The sequence below is a fragment of the Piliocolobus tephrosceles genome, chromosome 18 (assembly GCF_002776525.5).
Source record: "Piliocolobus tephrosceles isolate RC106 chromosome 18, ASM277652v3, whole genome shotgun sequence".
Taxonomy (NCBI): Eukaryota; Metazoa; Chordata; class Mammalia; order Primates; family Cercopithecidae; genus Piliocolobus; species Piliocolobus tephrosceles.
The window spans coordinates 17,175,979-17,192,702 of NC_045451.1; the positions used below are offsets into that span (position 1 = coordinate 17,175,979).

General features: G+C 36.4%; 1 protein-coding gene across 6 annotated transcripts in view; it reads right to left on the reverse strand.

Annotated features, from left to right (window-relative positions):
• Positions 1–318: 318 nt before the first annotated feature.
• RELCH (RAB11 binding and LisH domain, coiled-coil and HEAT repeat containing) overlaps positions 319–16,724 on the reverse strand; it is a 111,207-nt gene continuing 94,801 nt past the window's right edge. For 3 of the 6 annotated variants that reach the window (XM_026448252.1, XM_026448251.1, XM_026448250.2), the window contains exons 27-29: positions 15,810–15,898; positions 8,595–8,665; positions 327–2,030 (exon numbers count right to left, since the gene is read on the reverse strand). In XM_026448252.1, the coding sequence (XP_026304037.1) occupies positions 1,910–2,030; positions 8,595–8,665; positions 15,810–15,898 (281 nt within the window). In that variant the 3' untranslated portion in view covers positions 327–1,909. Of the gene's footprint in view, positions 2,031–8,594; positions 8,666–15,809; positions 15,899–16,724 lie in introns of all 6 variants that reach the window. The other 3 variants (XM_026448254.1, XM_026448253.1, XR_003306915.1) reach the window with 2 other exon arrangements.

The window sequence follows — 16,724 nt, forward strand, 5'->3', positions numbered from 1 at the left end:
ATTAATAAAAACGTTCACAATAAAAATACATTCTATCCACTCACCTGATAACAAACATACACATATTCTGCTATAGTTGGAAGCAAATCAGAGTTTAAACATTATTCTTCCAGTTACTTCTGAAATGTATTAGTTTTATACATTTATAAAAGCAACATCGTCCCTTTTTAGTAAAAGTAAACCAAAATAGGTAATTTATATAAATTATATTTATAAAATATTGGTATGTTTTCATGAATATAGGCTTTTCTCATTTTTTTGCTTCATAGAAAGTATAGTGTTTCAAAATGAAAGTAAAACACATAGCCCAAACCAAAACAAAAACATATGCAAAAACATTTTATTTATAACAGATCAACATTTTTGACATGAAAGGTAGCCACTTTCAATTTCTCAGGAATGCCTAGAACCCAACAGTTTTCAGAAAGACTACTTGGTTCACGATTATTTCACTGTAGGTAAATGAAATAATTTCAGAATGAACTTTTTAAATGGCTTTGCCTATGGCAAATTGTTTTATAAACTTGAATGTATGGTAAGCTAGCTTTCCCAGGAAATGAATATAATCCAACTATGTTCCAAATGTATTAAACCAGTTTATACAACAAATATGAGAATCACCTATATGCATCAACTGTGCTAAAACAAGAATTCTTTTTATCAAAATATTCATTTTTCAAAAAGGCCTCACATTAACCTCTCAAACCAATCACCCCCTTCCTATGTCCAGCACTCTTTTCTACTTCAAGTTGCGTGACTGTATAGACAACTGTCAAATTCCAGTGGAACTGTACACTGACTTAAGACTCTATGTAATATACATCAAACACAGGAAGTCACTGACTTTAAGGGACAAGGTGATAACTAACTAGTTATAATTTAGCCAATTTTTTTTTTTTTATTTTAGAGGGAAAAAAAGTAGCCCCCAAGTGTCCTTAACTTTTCAGTACTTCTCTGTAACACACAGAATGAAAAGGTACTCTCTAAACTTAAAATCATTAGAAAATATCTTAAATAAAATGTTTTACATAAGTAAGTGTTAAATTTCAGATTCAAACTATATTTTCTTCTGTATCTCAATTTGGGAAAAATCTCACAATTATTAACTCTTCTCAGTTACATTTATTTTTGAGCATTTAAATCTATTACACACCAGTTTGTAAAATTCACCTTGGTTACCTCTCCCCATGCCCGTGTGCTGTCTTTCCTCAGGTAAGTCCATTATATGCATCTAAGTGCTGGGGAGGTTTAAATAGCGCTTAAAAAATATTCATGAGAGTTCTGAAATGAAGGTTTCATCTTTAGCTATTTACTGTAGGATTTGAAATTCAAATCATCACAGCATCCTAAAGAAATACTGTGTGAATGGAATGCACACAATTCCTACAGAACACACAAACTGATGTCCAAAAGGCACAGAGTAATGCTGGTGGCTCTTTCTAGTCAGTTAAGAAACAATAAAAAGTCTGCATTATTCTTTCATAATTTAAATACTTAAGTAATCTCCACTTTATTATTTTATAACAATGACTTCAAATTTACATTATTTTAAGTACCATTGTAATAGCTTAGTGTATAATACAGATATTTGAGAATATCCCATCCAAAAATTAAAAAAAACTTCTTCACTATATATATATTTATATAAAAATTATTCTGAAAGACAAGAACATAGACAAGGGACTTGGTACAGACCATCAACTCAATTTTCTATCACCACAGTTGTAACTCCAAAATCAACAAATATACAGCAGTAATTAAAAGCAGTGCAAATATCTTTGGAGGTTAGGATACAATTATAATGCAAGAACATAAAACTGAGGAAATAAAAAAGGCAAGTACTTCAAGTACAAGGAACCAGTCGGCTTGAGGTTCATCTTAGTGTTTACTGGGGGCTTCCTTCCTGCTTCTACTTCTTTCTCTGAAACACATTGGCCAACATGGCACCTGATGTTGTCAACTGGCCCATTTTGTTCAAAAACTTGGTCTTTGTATCTTCACTCACTAAGCTTGCAGCAATTGACATTGAGCTAGGAAAGAAAATTTAAAATTCATGTAAAGCAACATAAAAAAATAACAATTTTTCATTTCTTTAGCAGCATATCATTAATGAACACTCTGAATTGGTGTCACAAAAGGGAAACTAACATTTATGGAGGGTAGTTTGTACACGCCATCCTAGGTTCGGAGCTTTCACGTTTGTTATCTATAGTAGAGGAAGCAGTACGTGTAGTGGTTAGGAACAAGTCTGGGACTGAACTGAATCTTGGCTCTGTTTACCAGCTTGGGTAAATTATTTAATCTTATCTGTAAAACGAGGAGGATTCTAGCATCTGCCTCCCAGGGTTATAATGATTATATTAATACAACTGTAAAGTGCTCAGTATAGTGCTAGGCACATAATAGCATGATGTAATTGTTAGTAGTTATTCTTTATCACTTCATTTAATTCTTACAGCAATCCTGGAAGATAAATATTATCAGTATTTTCACAAATGAGTAAATTAAATTGCAATGAGGTTTTGTGCTGTGCTGATGATAATCCTATGGTATATTCCTTTTTGGGGGGTGTCCTGAATTGCCAGTTGCATTGATTTCAATCAACAGTTTCAAATCCATTTCTTCTTTTTCACCAACCTACTGTGTAGGGAATAAACACAATCTAAATGACCACTAAAGATTGCTAATTTATCATAGTACTGAACAGAAACAGAATAATGATCAAGCACAATTTTGCAATGATCTGACAACTGTCCTGTAATAGACTTGGAATCCAGTTTATTGCCTTGTGGCTTTGGCCAAGATGGTTTAGATCTCTCTGACTCAGTTTCCTCATCTGTAAAACACAGCTTGTGATTTCTGTTGTAAAGTATTCTGAGGATTAAGTAAGATAATGTGTTTGAACACGTCAAAGACAACATGTGGCAAGCTGAAGGTGCTCAACATGTCTGTTGAATCTACTGCATGAGGTGTGTCCTGCCACGGAGGACACCTGGGTCTATATAGTCTATAAGGGTGTGCACTGTGAATTACTCAAGTTAAAAACCAAACCACAACTCCCACTTTGAAAATATTCTTCACATTGCTCTTCTGACAGTACACCAATGGGTTCTCTTTCCTGCTGCTTCTCTTCCCACAAAGTAATCTTCCCTAAGGTTTGGTATTTGGCTCTTGATTCTTCAATTACAAAACTTACTCTCAAAGTTTCAAATTGAATTGCATCCCTTTTCCTGAGGGTCAGTCCCACATTACTATTACTTGCTAGATAAAGCCAACATCTCAAGCTTTTGTTCACACCCTAACTTTAGAAATAACTCCCCATTTTAATTCCTCCCCACTTTTGCCAGTGGTTCTACTATTTTCCTCTGTTTCTAACAGTGAATTTAATAGCTCCTTCTACTTCTATTTCAAACCAAACACGAGTCCTGTGACCTTATTCTTTGAAGCATCTCCTCTACTGTTTCTTTTTACTTCCACGGCTAATACTTCACAACTCAGTGATTCCAACAGTCTTCCATCTTTAATAATCAGATTAACTTCTATAAGTCATTTGTTGATATCACATCTTAGCTCAAAAGTCTTTAATGCGTACATACCACCTATAAGATGGAATGTGCTTCGCATTCAAGAAATGTAGCAATCTATTTCTTGTTTTTCCATACCCCTGTCACTGACTATCTCTTTGACCCCCTGCAGTCAGGTTTGTCCAGCCTATTGTTCAATCACTCTCAAATCTTTCTATCCATTGCCTACCCATCTTTCAAAGCCCACCTGAAGTCCTATGGTGCCTTTCCTTAACATTCTAGCTTTTCAGTGCTCTTCCTTTTTAGAAAACTCAGTGTAAGTCAAAAGATAAGTATGATTTAAATTTACATCTAGAAAAAGGGGATGTGTGGGTCAGACCATAGTTGAGATATCAAGTTTTAATGATAGAGGAGGCCAACCATGATGTTAAGGAGTCTGGAAACTTTAAGAGGTAAAAATGAAAGGAATGAAGAATATTTGGTCTGGAGAAGATTTAGGTGACTTAACTGATATCTGTATATGTCTTCCACGGCTAATACTTGGTATTTGGCTCTATGTGATAAATTGGATATAAATGTGTATCTGCAGGGGTGTATATATCTACATAGGTCTACTGATACATATCATAGTCACCTGGAAAACTTTTGAAAATGCGGATGCCTAGTACTTCTGATTCTTTCCATCTGAGGTAGGAGGCCCAGGTCTATATTACAAAGCTTTTCAGTTAAAAAGAAAAAAAAAAAAAAAAAAAAATCATTGCATTACAGCAATTCCGCCCCCACCCCAAGACAGAGTGTAAATTTTTATCAGTTTTATAAAGGGGTTTGTAACACTCTCCCACCCTCCTACCAGAGGATAAAGACTTGTTTTAGAGGGCACAGGAATTTTGGAAAGGGAGATTTTAATCCAGAAAAAGATACATTTTAAAAAAGAGTTATTAAAATGAAATGGGATGCCTTGTAATGTATATCTTCACTGCAAGTTTTCAAGCAAATTTCAGATATTTTCTTTGCAAGTAATATCCCTATCTTCTTTAAAACTATTTATGGCCTATATTATTTCTCTCTTTTCTTCTCTTTAAAATCTCCACTTGGGCCAGCCTCGGCGGCTCACACCTGTAATTCCAGCACTTTGGGAGGTCAAGACGGGTAGATCACCTGAGGTCAAGAGTTTGAGACCAGACTGGCCAACATGGTGAAACCCCCTCTCTAGTAAAATACAATAATTAGCTGGGCATGATGGTGCACGCCTGTAATCCCAGCTACTCGGAAGGCTGAGGCAGGAGAACTGCTTGAACCTGGGAGGCGGAGGTTGCAGTGAGCCGAGATGGTGCCACTGCACTCTAGCCTGGGAGACACAGTGAGACTCTATCTTGAAAAAAACAAAAACAAAAAAAACAAAACAACTCCCCCACAAAACAAAAACAAAAATAAAATCTCCACTTGATTTCTAACACTATTCTGGTTTGCCTTCTATTTCTCAGTTAAGTTCTTCCATAAGCATCTGAAATGTTGGTCTCTAATTCCATGACTGTTCACCTTCTCCCCATCAGAGCCCCCTTTTCAAATGATATCATTTATCTACCACTGCTCCAACGGTAAGCCTTTAATTACCACCCATGTGCTGCTAATGGTTCTTAGATCTCAGTGAACTGCCTATAAAACACTCTACCTGTGCCTCAGATTTGAAATATTCCTCTTCAGAATAGTTCTTCCTATAGTTCCATTTTGTTGTATTTTATCATCATCTGTTTAAATGTTCAGATCAGAAATGTAGGAATATTTTGATTCTGTTCTCTTTCACTCTTAATCAGCTGCCAAGTTAAACTGAGTTCCCATCCGAAATATGGGTCTCAAATCCATCTTCTCATATTCACTGCCATACAATGGCATTATAACATGGTGGTTAAAACTGCAGTCTCAAGGACCGCAATGCCTGGGTTCTGGTTCCTCCACTTAGTAGCTAGGTGGCCTCTGAGCAACTTATCTACCTCTCTGCCATCTATAAAATGAGAATAGTAGAAGTATCTACTTTGTAGGGTTAGTATGACTATTATTAGCAAACATATGAAAAATGCTTAGAATGGTATCTGGTTCATAAGCATTACTTATTGTTACCTTCCCATCCAAGCCCACACTTCATCTCATCATGGATTCCTATAACAGCTTTCTAATCTGTTCCACCCACTTCTCTATTCCCTAGAGTCTGGTTCCTAAAGCAGTGATTCTCAAGGTGTGGTTCCAAGACCTGCAGCAGTAGCACCAGCTGGGAACTTGTTATCACTATAAATTCTCAGACTCCACTCAGATCTTCCGAATCAAAAACTCTGGGGATGGTACTCAGCAATTTGCAGGTGATTCTGATGGATACTGACGCTTGATAACCAAAGTTTCCAAGTGTTGGCTACAGGTAGCAGGCCAAATCCAGCCTGCTGTTTTTATAAATAAAGTTTTACTGAAACCCAGCCATGCGCATTTATTTACATATTGCCAAAGGCTGCTTTCCTGCTACAATAGCAGAGTCCGGCTCAGTAGCTGTGACAGAGATTGTATGGTCTCCAAAGTTTAAAATAGTATTTACTATCTCTACAAAAAATTTGCCACCACCTGACCTATAACACAAAGTCCAAATCTCCCAGTGTGGCACACAGAATTCTTTACTGTTTGGTGCCTCTTACCTTTATATACTCATCTCTACCATTCTCCCACATGTACTCAGCACTCTAGCTTTACTTACAGTTCCCAAACACGCTTTTCTGTAACTTTGGTCATTTTGCACAGTGCTGATTTTTCCGCATGTAATCCTCTTTTGCTCTTCCTTTTTAACTCCCTAGTCAGTCATTCATATCTGAAGACTCCTGTATTCCTTTTTCCGTGGAACCATTTGCAGGCATTGTTTTAGTGCTTATCTTTATTTTTAACTGCTTCTTTTTCCCACTGTCAGCTGTGAATACCCCGAGGGAAGAGATTATGACTTGCTCAAGCTCATCTTTGTGAACAGCCCATGGTAAGCGCTCTGAATTTTACTTACTGCTGAATGAATATGAGAAGGGTACCAAAATAGTTATGCATACATTTTCTGCCTGAAGATCAGTGCTTTTCAAACTTTTCTGACACAGATCCATAGTGCCACATTTTATGTGATGACTTGTAGTACTTACACAGGTAACTAATGTTTCGTAAGAAAGACTCATCCTTACCACTTGGGAGGTACTCTCTATTTGATTCTATTCCTTAGGATGAAATACCTATCACAACCAATTGAATTAATTAAGCAATGTACTAACGTCATGATCTGCAGGTTGAAAAATACTGCTTTTAACCACAGGCTCTTTGAAGGTGAAATCCATGTATGCATCATCTTTGTATTCCCCACAGCAAAAGGCAGCGCTCTTCACAGATACAGGTATCTTTATCTGCACCCACTCTCGCTTTTCCTTCCATCTGAGACGCAATTCCTTTTAGTGCTTCAAGTAAAAGGCTTTCCTCTTGTGCTTTTGATCTATGATAGACTTCAGAGGAGGGGTGGGGCCAAGGAAGGCTTCCCTGAAGAGGCAACATCTAAGCTCTGTCCTGAAGGATGAATAGGAACTAGCCAGGCAGAGTAAGAATACTCCCGGCAGATGGAATTACATGTGTAAAAACCTGAGAAGAACAGAAGCTTGCCCTGAATCTGATTAAGTCTCTAGATCTAGACCCAGCTACCAAATATACAAGAAATAGAGAAGAACATGTTAAAAGACAGAAGAGAAATGCAATCAGCAAAATTCAGAGTGTGGGAAACTCTATAGGACAAATGACTCAGTGTCTTCAATAAGTAAACTGTATGGAGCAAAAAGGAATAGAAAGGTAACACTCTGTCTATGGAGTGAAGGAGACTTAACATAGCAACCAACTGCAATGTATAGAACTCATTTGGATCCTGACTCAAAGAAACAAACTGTAAGGAAAGACAAACAACAAATCACTGACATTTATAAAACAAGGAGAATTTGAACAAAGGCCAGATAGTTGATGATATTAAGTTGTTATTGTTATGTTGGTGTGATAATGATATTGTGTTTATGTTTTTTAAAATAATACATATGTTTAGAAGATACATATCAGAGAATGGGAGGGAGAAGTAGGTGGGGTATGAATGAAACTGAAGCTGGGTTACAGTTATAATATGTATAGAAATTCATTATATTTTCAGTTTATTTTTGTGTTTGTTAGAAAAACTTGTAAAAAACCTCTATAAAAAACCACCAATAATATAGAAGATGCGAATGTGTCTATTGTTTTAATCCTCCGTGGCTAAAATGGTTATATATGGGGAAGACTGCTTCCATTCTAAGAGTCTTTATAAAGTAAGGGTTCTAACACATCAAAGACGTATGTGTGTTGCGCATGGGGAATAGGGAGGAGCGCATGCGTGAGTGTGTGTGTGTTTCTAGACCAATAGGATAAAACACTTATTCCTGGTAGTTAGCCTTAAAGAAAATACTTTTCAGCTTTTTATGTCTAACAGAGTCCACTTAAGATGCTCAAGGTTACCTCAGTAAGAGTACATACAGTCCATTTGTAAATAACTCCCACTCCTGAAACTCCAATGTTATACTCTTTCACACCTATGCTTGTATTTTAATCTTACTGAATCCTTGGATTCCAATTAGTTTGATTAGAAGCATGTGACTAGAACATTCCCAAGCTTATAATCCTTTATGCAGTATGTTGTTTATCTTACAACTCCTGTCACAAGTTTCTAGACATTATTTTGACCAGTGAGTGAACAACCCAGCTACATATCAGAATTTTCTTGGAAGCTTTTTAATGTCCCTAGGCTGACTGAGAATACTGAGAGAAGGCACAGGGCATGGGATGGAGACCTGAATTTTAAAAACTCCAGATAATTCTGATGAGATGGTTTATGGACCAGGATTTGAGAACCAGTGACTTAAATCATTTTCTTGTCTTCCAAACGAATGACTATAACATAACACAAAATGATGCATTATACTGATTGATAGCAAATTTAGATAGAAAAATTAAGGTTAACATGTAGCCTTAAAAAAAGAATTAATGTCTTACCCTTGAGGCTCTTGGACGGTCTTGTTTTCAACTTTCTGTTCACATTCTTTTATCATGGAACTTAAAATAACCTGATTAAAAAAATTTACTTTAGTGAAATACAGTTTACATAGTAAAATACTATGGTTTAATCCAATGTTTTAATTTTTAATATCCCTATAAGCTAATATGTTAATTAAAAATTTAGTTTTGGCAGTTACTTTGTTAAAGGAATTCATATTAGATTGCTAGACTAGGTACAGAAGTAGCTTTAAAAAAATCTCAATCATATAACAATAATTTCTTTTGATTTTCACTAGTCTTCTTTCTAAATGTTTTCTGTTCTCCCTTAGCTTACCCACCATCTTCTAATGTTAAAAGTAAAATTTATATACATCTATATATTTAACATACACACACACTATGGTCACACACATATTTTCCCAGTAAAAGCTGTCCTGTTCTACGCCCCTTTGCTTTCTCCAGGTTGCAAAAAGCAAGATCCCTTATTTTAATGTCTACAGCTGTGACTAGGTACAGCTCCATGGCTACTAAAATATAATGAGGGATATGCTGGGTATGTAAAAGTTAACACCATTCCTGCAGGGAAACTGAGTGAGTGATAGAAAGGTTAGAGAGATCTAAACTGCTGCTCTGATATCTGGCAACCACACCAGAAAATGAATGGCTCTTCTGAATATTCTTGGCCCAGGTTTGGGCATGGAGGTCACTAAAAAAATATTTATTGTCTACCTACTATGGGCTAGGCACCTTTTTAGACAGGGGGGATAGAGCAAATAAAACAGACAATATTCCCTACTCGTGGAGCTTATGTTCTAGTAAGAGAAATAGATACACAAAAAGCAGGTAAATTATGTAGTATATTAGAAAGTGATAAGGGTTTTAAAAAAATTATCGAGTAAGGTAAGGGGTACTAGGAAGGCCAAAGCAGAGAATGGTACAATTCTCATGGAAGTGTTCAGGGTAGGCTTCAAGGAGATGTTAATGTTTAAGTAAAAACATGAAGGAGACGGAGGAATAAGTGCTGCAGACACTAGGAAGAGGCTGCTCAAAGGCTGTGAAGTGGGAGAAGACCTGCCATATCCTCAGGAAAGAGGCAGGAAAGAGGCCCGAGTTGGTGCAGGGTGAGCAAGGGAGAGAGGATAGAAGATGAAGTCTTAGATGTACTAGAAGAGAGGGCTGGATCCTATAGTGCCTTGAGATTATGATAAGGACTTTGGGGATTATTCTAAGAGAATGAAACTTTTATCATGCATCATGTGGGAAATTCTAGATTACCCTTTTTTGAATGTATTCTCTGCTTCCCCACTCTCTTGTCTCACAGGTTATAGCATTTGTTTGTTTGGCTAGTTTTTTGCTTTTTGGTTTTTAAGGGGAATTTTTTGTATTTTTCTTTATCCTCCTCGCATTGTTTCTGTTTCCTCCAGTACCCTCCTTCTTTCTTCTATATTTTCATCTCTATCTTTGGTATTCTAGGCTTTTCTAAATGATTGGTAATCTTGGGATGTCTACTAATGACTGGCGCACCAAAATGTGGATTAGAATCTCTTTATGCATGGGTAAACTTCACTTTAAGTTAAATCTGGCACCAACCTAACTTTCTGTTGATCTGTTTTCCCCTGTAGGCATAAACCTGACAGCCAGCATTTGAAGGGTAATGAGGTGTCCCATCATTAACTAGCTGTCACTTATTTTCCCTCTTTTCAGTACGGTTTTCAGCTATGCCCGATATCTCAAGTCTACAGAGTAAAGCTCCAGTCTCCCTTCAAGGTTGGCAAGGGAATCTGGGAATCTGATCCTTTTAAAGTCTTTAAATTATTCCTCTTATTCAGTCCCACCATACCCTAACGGAGGTAGGGCAATTTGTGGTGAAACACGCTTGCTTCTTATTTGTTCTGTCCTATAGACTTAGATTTAGCATTTATCTTGGAAGCAAGGATCCTCAACAAAATACCAGCAAACTTAATCCAGCTACATATAAAAGGAATTATACAACGTAACCAAGTGGGATTTATCCCAGGAATGCAAGGTTGGTTTAGTACTCTGAGATAAATAAATGTGAAACACTGTATCAATAGAAGAAAAAACAACCTCATGATCATCTCAATTGATGCAGAAAAAAACATTTGATAATATCTAACATCCCTTATTATATAAACATTCAAAAACCAGGAATAGAAGGAAACTTCCCCAACCTGATAAAGGGCATCTAAGAAACATACAAAGCAAAACTGAAAAGAACTAAAAGGGGAAGTAGACAATTCCCAGTCATAACCTTTTTTTTTTTTTTTTGAGATGGAGTTCACTCTTGTTGCCCAGGCTGGAGTGCAATGGCACGATCGTGGCTCACTGCAACCTCTGCCTCCTGGGTTCAAACGATTCTTCTGCCTCAGCCTCCCAAGTAGCTGGAATTACAGGCATGCACCACCATGCTAATTTTGTATTTTTAGTAGAGATGGGGTTTCTCCATGTTGGTCAGACTGGTCGTGAACTCCTGACCTCAGGTGATCTGCCTGCTTCAGCCTCCCAAAGTGCTGGGATTACAGGCATGGGCCACCACGCCTGGCTGCCAGTCTTAACTTTTAACACGTCTTTCAACAGCTGATGAAACAAGCAGGTCACAAAAAAACTGATACGTAGATAGAATTGAACCATAAAATTAACTAACCTTATTTTATTGAAATATATAAAACAGTATACCTAATAAAGACATAATGTATATTCTTTTCAAATGCCACACTGATCATATTTTGGGTCATTAGGATAACGTTAACAAATTTCAAAGGACTGAAATCAGACTGTTCTCTGACTGTAGTTAAGTTAGAAATCAGTAACAAAAATATCACTAGATAATTCCCATTGCCCCCCAATTAAACAAACCCCATGGGTCAGTAATGAAATACTGGAAATAAAACTGTAATTTGAACTAAATGATAATAAAGATAAAATATAGCAAATGCAAGGGATACAGCTAAAACAATACTTAAAACCTTAAATTCATAGCCGAGCATGGTGGTTCAAGCCTGTAATCCCAGCACTGTGGGAGGCCAAGGTAGGTGGATCACTTGAACCCAGGAGTTTGAGACCAGCCTGGACAGCATGGCAAAACCCTGTCCCTACTAAAAATACAAAAAATTAGCTGGGCATGGTGGTGCATCCCTGTAGTCCCAGCTACTCGGGAGGCTGAGGTGGGGGGATCACTGGGAGGTAGAGGTTGCAGTGAGCCAAGATAGCACCCTGCACTCCAGCATGGGTGACAGTGAGACCCTGTCTCAAAAAAACAAACAAAAAACCAAAATCCTTAAATTAATATATCAGAAAAGAAGAAAAGTTTAAAAATAACCTAAACTTCCTCCTCAAGAAGTTAGAAAAATAGAAAAACAAACCTAAACAAAATAAAAGGAAATAAAGATGAAAACAGATATAAGTAAAATAGGAAAAAAGCAGCAGGAAAAATCAACACAGCTAAAAGTGCAATATTTGAGATTAATGAAACTGATAAATCCCTATTCAAAACTAACTTTAAAATAAATAAAGAAAAACAAAACAAAACAAATAAACCAGGCTGGGGATGGTGGCTCATGCCTGTAGTCCCAGCGTGTTGAAAGGAGATCTAAATAAATATAAGATATAGCATGTTCTATATAGCAGCCTCAATCATAGAGAAGACTCCCCAAATTAATTTACAGAGTCAATTCAATTTCAATCAGAATCTAAATAAGATCCTTCTTGGAACCTGTCAATATAATACTAAACTTTACACGAGGAAGGTAAGGGTCATGAACAGTCAAAACATTTCTAAAAAAGGACAGGATGCTGGACTTGTCCTACTGGATTTCTGGACTTTTAAACAAGACAAATGTAATGAAGACAGCATATCGCTTTTATAATAATTGACAAAGAAACCAGTGAGAAAGAATGTTCCCCAATAACAGGCACGTACATGCATTGGAACTTCATATATGACAGAGGCAGCATTGCCAATCAGTGCAAAAAGGATGAACTGTTCAACAAATAATACTGAAATAACAGATTGTCCATATAGGAAAAAAAAAAATAATTGGAATGCTAGCTCACATCATACATAAAAACCGATTCTAGTTAAATTAATGATTTTATTATATAAAGTCAATTTAAAAAATTTCAGAAGTATAGGAAATAATGTCTTTTAGAAATGATCAATAAATCTGACTATTAAAAAATTAAGAATCAGTGTTCGAAGATGCCAAAGATATGAAAAGACATATAAATTGGAAACAGATATTCAGAAAACATAAAATTGACCAAGTATTGGTATATTCCAGATACATAATGAACTTCTAAAAAATAACGGTTAAAAAGACAGCCTAAATGAAAAATAGGCAAAAAACCTAAATAGACTTTAATAGAAGAACACAACTCATCAATAAGCATACCAAAGAATGCTCAAACTTGACAGTAATTAGAGAAATGCAAATCAGAAACATAACGGTAATTTTATATCCACCAAATTAGAAACTTTAACAATACCAAGTGTTGGCAAACATAAGAACTAAAAGGGCACTCCCATACACTGCCTATAGGGGTATAAATTGTTAGCATTTTGGAAAACAATTTAGCATTAGCAGGCAAAACTGAACATGTGTACACTGTACAACTTGATTCTATTCCTAGTTTGTATCTCACAGACAAACTCTTGCACATGTGCATCATATGATGCTTGTAATTCTGTTTATAATAACAAAATACTGGAAATATCACCTATTTTCCCAGAAAGGAGAATGGATAAACTATGGCATAATCATACAAAGGAATACTATTCAGTGAGGACAATAAAATAACTACTTTTACAAACATCAATATGAAACTTATAAACAAAATGAGTGAAAAAAGCAAATCATATAAGAATACATACAGGAGATTCCATATATACAGGATAGGAGAAATATGCAAAATTAAACAATATGTTGTTTAGGGATAAATAAATATGTGGTAAAACAATAAGAAAAACAAAGTATGATAAATATAAAATTCTGGGCAAGTGTTAAACTTGGAGGAGCACAGGAGAGGGACATGATTAGGGAGGGGCATATATGGAACTTTTAAGATACTGGTAATTTTCTATTAAGCTAGGTAGCAATTACATGGGTGTTAGTTTAATTATTATCATTAAAAAAATTTTTCCTTTTTTTTTCCCTCATCAACTTTGTGACAGTATAATTGTTTTTTAAACAAGACTGATAGTCATAGTCTTCTGTGCCAACTTGGCTAGGATACAATACCCAGTTATTTAATCAGTGACCCAGGCATTGCTATGAAGGTACTTTGTAGATGTGCTGAACATCTACAATAAATTAATTTTAAGTAAAGGAGATTATTGCCCTAAAAAATATGGGTAGGCCTCATCCAAGCAGTTGAAGGCTTTATGAGCAAAAAATGAGGTTTCCTGAAGAAGGAATCTGCCTCAAATACTGCTTATCAGCCTGCCCTCCATATTTTGGACTGAAGCCTGCAACATCAATTCCTGCCTGAGTGTTCTGCCTTATGGTCTCTCCTACATATTTTGGACTTGCCAGCCCCCTCAACTGCATAAGCCAATTCCTTAAAATAAATCTCTTAATATATCATTTTGGTTTTGCTTCTCTGGAGAACGTTGACTAATACAAACACATATGTAATATAGCCTTTGAATGTATATCCTACACTTTACATTATGCAATGGTATTCTTCTGACAGAAGGAAGAGAACAGGCAAAGGCATGGAAGCAAAAGATGATGTTACGTGGTGGAGGTGAATTAGTTTGGCATGGCTGGGGCAGAGTGTGTGATGGAGGAGAAAGGGAGAGGGATGAAACTATCAAGATGAACAGGTGTCAGATGATAAAAGGCCTTGTATGTAAGAAACTTGTAAAAGGTTTTTAACAGGAGAATAACATGAAGAGATTTATACTTTAGAAAAAGTACTTTGGCTGTAGTGAGAAACAATAGTAGAGAGCTAAGATTGGAGAAAAATTAGGATATTCTACAAAATGGTTTCAATGAGGTAACAATAAAGGATTCAACTAACAGGGTGGCACAGGTATAAAGAAAGGGAAGAGATTAGAAAGATATTATGAAATTAAAGAACTTCTAATTGGACATATTCCATGTTAACCATCAGGTATATGATCTGGGGAGAAAGCCGTATGGCATTAGCCAAAGTGGGAGACGGAGAGTAATTCTGGTTGAGGGGATTGGCCATGCTGAATTTTACAAGATGCGTGTAGGACATGCAGGTGGAATAGACAGGTAGCAGTGAGCCATGAAGTTCTATGGCTCCAGCATGGGGTTAGAGCAGAAGATGAAATCTGTCTGATAGTAACATATAGTAGAGGCAAGTTAGATGATGAGTATGGATGAACTTGTTCATGGAGAGTAATTCTAATGAATGAAAAGGTGAGGTAAGAAAGGAGGGGAGATTGGGAAGAACTGACTAGAGAAGTAAGAAAAAAACAGGAATAGAATGGAGTCCCAGGAGCCACAGGAGTTTTGAATTAGAAAATGCTGCAGAGAGACCTGAAGCTATAACAACAGAAAAAAAGTCCTGTCAGGGTGGCAGCTTGGTCACGAGTGATCTTAAAGATGGCAGTTTCAATGGATTAGTGTGATGCAGGGAATATGATGTACCAATAGACACTGTAAAAGTTGAGAGAGTAAATGTGGACGATCAGGAAGAATATGAGACTTGGAGAGGGATGAAAGGAAGTTTTTGCTATTTAGGAGTGCAGAGTCAAACATCGTAAAAGGAAAAGCTGATGGAAAAATAGGTTGAAGATACTGAATAGAAAATAAATGATAAAGATTTGGAGGAAATGAGGGGAAACAGGAGACAAATAGAATGAAATAAAATAGTTATGAGGAAATGAAGACAGAAAATAGAAACTGCATCTAAGAAAGTTGATGGTCAGAGATAACATTTTATAGTTAAAAATTTTCACATACATTATCTTATTAAAGTCTCATTATATTAAGTGAAGGAGAGTGTATTATCCCTACTTTAGACAATTAAAGAGAGGCTCAAAGATGTGAAAGGAGTTGTTGAAGATAACACATCTAGTAAACAAATTGATAAAATGACATTGAGCTAGATTTAAAAAAATTAAGTATAGCATATGATAAGCCTCACATAGAGAAGAATACAAGTCTGTATATGATGTATTAAAATATGAATATGGCACTGCTAATCACAGTGGCTCACCTCATGCTCTGGAGAGAGATGTTCCATGTCAGTCCGTAAACATCTGAGACCAGGTAAAAAGTGATTAACCATTAAATCCTCTGAAATGACTTGGGACAAGGTAGTTAAGGGAATTAAACGAAACCAAACTGGTATGTCCAACAGAACAACCGAGTTACTACCATATAAAAGAGAAGCCTTCTCAGATGATGCCTATGGCATGGTGATCACTGAGGGTAAACAGGCTCCCCTCAAGCATGAATCCTCATTTGCAGAGTAAGTTATTTATCAGGAGTCAATTATGTTTATTCACACAAATCTATTTACGTCAGTGGTATTCATCATTTAAATTACAGAATGTCATGGAAATGTATAAAATGAGCATAACAATTAAATCATGTAACCCAATCAGATGTTTCAATGAATATGAAAAAAGTATAAAAAGTAAATTTTCCGGCCGGGCGTGGTGGCTCATGCCTGTAATCCCAGCACTTTGGGAGGCTGAGGCGGGTGGATCATGAGGATCATGAGGTCAGGAGATCGAGACCATCCTGGCTAACACGGTGAAACCCTGTCTCTACCGAAAATACAAAAAATTAGCTGGGCAAGGTGGTGGGCGCTTGTAGTCCCAGCTACTCGGGAGGCTGAGGCAGGGGAATGGCGTGAACCAGGGAGGCGGAGCTTGCAGTGAGCCGAGATCCCGCCACTGCACTCCAGCCTGGGCGACAGAGCAAGACTTCGTCTCAAAAAAACAAAACAAAACAAAAAAACAAAAGTAAGTTTTCCATGACAACTAAGTTGAAAGTTTTGGGAAAAACTGATAAATGCAAATTGCTTAATACATTGCTGTTTAACTATTAGGTATAAGACAATTGTAAAAGATTGAGAAAAATATAAAAATCTAGAAAAACTCTATAGTGAGTAACAGAAATATTT